Source organism: Apus apus, unplaced genomic scaffold (genome assembly GCF_020740795.1).
Source record: "Apus apus isolate bApuApu2 unplaced genomic scaffold, bApuApu2.pri.cur manual_scaffold_96_ctg1, whole genome shotgun sequence".
Taxonomy (NCBI): domain Eukaryota; kingdom Metazoa; phylum Chordata; class Aves; order Apodiformes; family Apodidae; genus Apus; species Apus apus.
This window is the reverse complement of record NW_026248892.1, coordinates 18,999-24,492: the sequence shown is the minus strand read 5'-3', so window position 1 is coordinate 24,492 and position 5,494 is coordinate 18,999. Positions and strand designations below refer to the sequence as shown.

At 40.5% G+C, this 5,494-nt stretch overlaps 1 protein-coding gene across 1 annotated transcript; it reads left to right on the top strand.

Annotated features, from left to right (window-relative positions):
• Window positions 1-495: 495 nt before the first annotated feature.
• On the top strand, window positions 496-2,835 carry LOC127396378 (histone acetyltransferase KAT7-like; the record flags this gene model as incomplete). Its single annotated transcript, XM_051643983.1, has 5 exons — window positions 496-636; window positions 933-1,023; window positions 1,190-1,336; window positions 1,976-2,082; window positions 2,764-2,835. Coding segments are annotated over 5 exons (558 nt in total), but the record flags the coding sequence as incomplete, so codon positions are not given.
• Window positions 2,836-5,494: the final 2,659 nt, after the last annotated feature.

The following is a 5,494-nucleotide window of genomic DNA, read 5'->3' as shown; positions in this document are numbered from 1 at the left end:
TCTGCTTCCACATCTTTGATTAATTTAAGATCCCTTTCATCATCCTGCCTCTGGTTGTGTCTGCTCTTGGGAGGCTTCAGAGGAAGGAACAAAGAAACAAATGCAAATGCTAAATTTTGCACTGCGGGAAGCTGGGAGGAGGCTTTTCAAGTGACCAGAGATAACCTTGAAGCAGAGGATTAACACAGTACAGTGCAAGCAAGCAGAGATCCAACCTTCTGCTTCCTTCACCGAGTGGTATCAGATACCACAGATGTGGCATCTGGGGAGTTAAGAGATTGATATCACAGACGTCAATTCCCACCCTTAAGGAAGCTGGGCTTATCAAGTTTCATCACAAATGGAATTGTTTCCTGGCCTAGCTGCTTTGTGTGAAAGACTGTACCTCATTTCTCAGATAATTCAGAATTTTCTTGTCATTTGCCATGATTTTGTCCACTCTTGGGGTGTCCCACTGTAATAAACAGATGTATTCTACTCTCCTTCTGCTTCTAGATCTACTGTCAAAACCTGTGTCTGCTGGCAAAACTTTTCTTGGACCATAAAACACTGTGTTATGATGTTGAACCCTTCCTCTTCTATGTCATGACAGAAGCTGACAACACTGGCTGTCACCTGATAGGTTATTTCTCCAAGGTTAGTTGAACATCCATACACACCCAGGCACAACTCCATGGCCAGCTATCCTAGGCTTAAAGTTGTGCACCAAACACCCAATGTAATGGCTAATCAAGCAAGACACTAAGCCAGGTTGGTAGCTGAAGGATGATTGTGTGACTTGTTGTTAGGCAGGTTTTTCTGCTGTTGCTCCTTTCACCTTGTATTGCATCAGTTGCACAGGCTTGTTCAGTCTGCTGGGGTGATGATATCCCCATTGTTTGTACAGATCAAGACCTGTTAATCTCTCCTCTCTCTCTCCTTGTTTTTACCAGAAGAATTCTTTTCTCAACTACAATGTTTCTTGTATCCTGACAATGCCCCAGTACATGAGGCAAGGTTATGGCAAGATGCTCATTGACTTCAGTAAGTATGGAGAGAGAAATCCTGGAGGCATGATAAATCTAATATATCTACGGTTGTGGCTGAGCAGGCTTCATTCTAGCTGCTTCCTCTGTGTGCTAAAGAGGGTAGCAGTCAGGAGAGAGTAGTTTAGGAAGGATAAATGTTGGGTTTTTTTTTTCCTTTGCAGGCTATTTGCTTTCTAAAGTAGAAGAAAAAGTTGGCTCTCCAGAACGTCCTCTGTCTGATTTAGGGCTCATCAGCTACAGGAGCTACTGGAAGGAAGTTCTTCTTCGTTACCTGCATAATTTCCAAGGAAAAGAGATTTCTATCAAAGGTATGCTTCCCAGGGAAAAGGTTTGCAGTGAGTGGGTTCAGGAACATCCCCCTGCATCTCATTCATTCATCTTCCGTAAAGATGGGGCAGGTCATGCTTCACTCATGGAGATGTTTGTGTAGCAGCAGAGCTGGAGGAATATTCCTATAATTGGGTATGGCTGCTTTCCAGTCCTGCCACCACTAAAGATAAGTCAGCTTGAAGAGTATAAAACTATATAATGGCTTATTCTTTTAAAAAAATACATTTAAAATATTCAGAAAGGACTTTATCCCTCTGTAGATTAGAATAATTTAATTTTCTAATTAAAACTTGAATTTTAAATAGGAAAATGGCTCCACTGAGAGGCTTTCTGATGCTGTGGGAAAACGTTGAGACTATTTGAACTTCTTTAATAGTATTTCTATGATGATGGCACCAAGGAGTGTGCAGCATCTCCCAGACATGTCAGGGTAGTTCTGAAGGGTGAAAGGCTGCAAGTCAGACAGCCAGAGCAGGTACCTCCTCAGCATGTGCAGGGCATTTTGTGTGCATCCCTTCCAAAGGAGTTGCATGAAAGTTGCAGGTGACAACTAACAATTACAGGCTATTGCAGGGGAATCTGTGTCTGTTCTAACATAAAGTGCTGCTGGTTTGCAGAAATCAGCCAGGAGACTGCAGTGCATCCTGTTGACATTGTTAGCACCTTGCAGGCACTTCAGATGCTCAAGTACTGGAAGGGAAAACACCTGGTCCTGAAAAGACAGGTAAGATTTGTGGTGGCTATTTCTGCATATTTTTTTTGTTTCCTTGTATTTAGCTGTTTAATTCAGATGAACTCATTGACATCAGTATTTCCTTTGTGTTGTGCTGGACTTTCCAGTCTTTTGGTTCTAGCCGAGGGGGAACACTGTCGTTTTCAAATGCAGTAACTGATCAAATATGATGTGAACATCCAAGATGAGTCTTCAGTAGTGTAGAACATGGTGCACTGACTTTCCTTTTCTCACGTGTGGAATAGCTTTGCTCGGTGTAAGTGGCTTTTTAGGGGACAATGGATCAATATTCCCATTGTGCTCCTCCTCATGCCTGCCCTTTATTGGGCAAATGGTTGACATAGAAGTGAACTGAATCAATGGAATCTTGAATGAGTCCTGTTTGTACCCTGTTTAGACATGAGACAAGTGGTTTATAAGTCCCCAAGTATGGCACCTCTCTTTTGTTCTTCCCTCCCTGAGACTTCACTTGGTTGCTAAAAGCAGCTGATCAGTGGGATTGGAAGGGCCTGGAGAAAGCTCTGCAGAGGAAAAGTTATTTTTGTCATGTTGAGCAGTTAGGAGGCTGGTCACCTTCAGGCTTGTGGACTTGGCTGTGTGCTGTTGTACCTTGGATAATTCTCCAGTGTGGATCGTGTGTTTTAACCTGCCCTTTCATGCTCTTTCCCTTAGGATCTGATTGATGAATGGAGAGCCAAAGAGGCTAAAAGATCCAACAGCAATAAGATCATGGATCCCAGCTGATTGAAATGGACAAGTTCCCTTCCATCGGTGACTTCATAACGGGTGACGTCATAATGGGTGACATCATAATTGGTGTCATAATGGGTGATGTCATAATGGATTATGTCATAATTGGTGATGTCTTAATGAATGACAACATAATGGGTGACATCAGAATGGGTGATGCCATAATGGATGATGTCATAATGGACGACGTAATAATTGGTGACGTCATAATGGATGATGTCGTGATTGGTGACGTCATAGTCGGTGACGTCATAAAGGGTGACATCATAGTTTGTGACGTCATAATCAATGATGTCATAATGAATGACGTCAAAATGGGTAATGTCATAATGGAAGATGTCATAATAGATGATGTCATAATGGGTGATGTCATGCTTGGTGATGTCATAATGGGTGACGTCATAATAGGTGACGTCATAATGGATGACATCATAATCGATGATATCATAATGGGTGTCGTCATAATTGGTGATGTCATAATGGGTGACATCATAATGGATGATGTCATAAAGGGTGACGTCATAGTTGGTGATGTCATAATGGAAGACATCATAATGGATGATATCATAATTGAAGGTATCATAATTGATGAAGTCATAATGGATGATGTCATAATGGGTTATGTCACAATGGGTGATGTCATAATGGGTGAGGTCATAGTTGGTGATGTCATAATGGGTGACGTCATAATGGTTGCCATCACAGTTGGTGATGTCATAATGGGTGTCGTCATGGTTGGTGATGTCATCAAGGGTGATGTCATAGTTCGTGATGACATAATGGATGATATCGTAACTGGTGACGTCATAACGGGTGATGTCATAATGGGTTATATCATAGGTGTGATGACATAATGCATGATGTCATAATGGGTGACATCATAAGGGGTGATGTCATAATGGATGTTGTCATAATGGATGTTGTCATAATGGATGATGTCATACTGGATGTTGTCATAATGGATGATGTCATAATGGGTGACATCATAATGGGTGATGTCATAATGAGTGACATCATAGTTGGTGACGTCATAATGGATGATGTCACAATGGGTGACGTCATAATGGGTGACGTCATAATAGATGACATCATAATGGATGATGTCATAAAGGTTGACGTCATAGTTGGTGATGTCATAATGGTAGACATCATAATGGAGGGTATCATACTTGGTGATGTCATAATGGATGCTGTCATAATGGATGCTGTCATAATGGATGATGTCATAATGAGTGACGTCATAATGGACGACATAATTACTGGTGGTGTCATAATGGGTGTTGTCATACTTGGTGATGACATAATGGGTGACATCATAATGGGTGACATCATAATTGGTGGTGTCATGATGTGTGATGTCATAATGGATGTAGTCATAATGATTGATGTCATAATAGATGATGTCATAATGGGTGACGTCATACTTGGTGTAATCATAATGAGTGATGACATAATAGGTGAAGTCATGATGGATGACATAATGGATGACATCATAATGGAAGATATCATAATGGGTATCATCATAATTGGTGATGTCATAATGGAAGACATCATAATGGATGACATCATAATTGAAGGTATCGTAATTTGTGACATCATAATGGATGCTGTCATAATGGATGATGTCATAATGTATGATGTCATAATGGACGACATAATAACTGGTGGTGTCATAATGGGTGATGTCATAATGGATGTCATCATAATTGATGACGTCATAATGTGTGACTTCAAAATGGATGATGTCATAATGGCTGATGTCATAATGAGTGACATCATAATGGGTGATGTCAACGAAAATTGACATAATAAATGATGTCATAATGGGTGATGTTATAACGGGTGATGTCATAATGGATGTCATCATAATTGATGATGTCATAATGGGTGACATCATAATGGGTGATGTCATAATGGGTGACGTCATAATGGGTACCATCACAATGGATGTCGTCACAATGGGTGGTGTCGTAATGGGTAAGGTCATAGTTGGTGACTCATAATGGGTGACGTCATACTTGGTGACATCATAATGGGTGACTTCATAATAGGTTATGTAATAATGGATGACAGCATAATGGATGACGTCATAATGGGTTACATCATAATGGATGACATAATACTTGGTGATGTCATAATGGATGTTGTTATAATGGATGATGTCATAATGGGTGACGTGACAATGGGTGATGTCATAATGGGTGAGGTCATCATTAGTGACGTCATAATGGGTGACGTCATAATGGTTGGCGTCAGAGTTGGTGATGTCATAATGGGTTACGTCATAGTTGGTGATGTCATCAGGGGTGATGTAATAGTTGGTGATGACATAGTAGATGACATCATAATGGATGATGTCATAATGGAAGATGTCATAATAGATGTTGTCATAATCAGTGACGTCATACTTGGTGATATCATAATGGGTGACGTCTTAATGGGTGACGTCATAATGGATGATATCATAATGGGTGTCATCATAATGGGTGATGTCATAATGGGTGATGTCATAATGGATGATGTCATAAAGGGTGACGTCATAGTTGGTGATGTAATAGTTGGTGATGTCATAATGGTTGGTGTCATAATGGATGATGTCATGATGGATGATGTCATAATGGATGACGTCATAATGAGTGATGTCATAATGGAT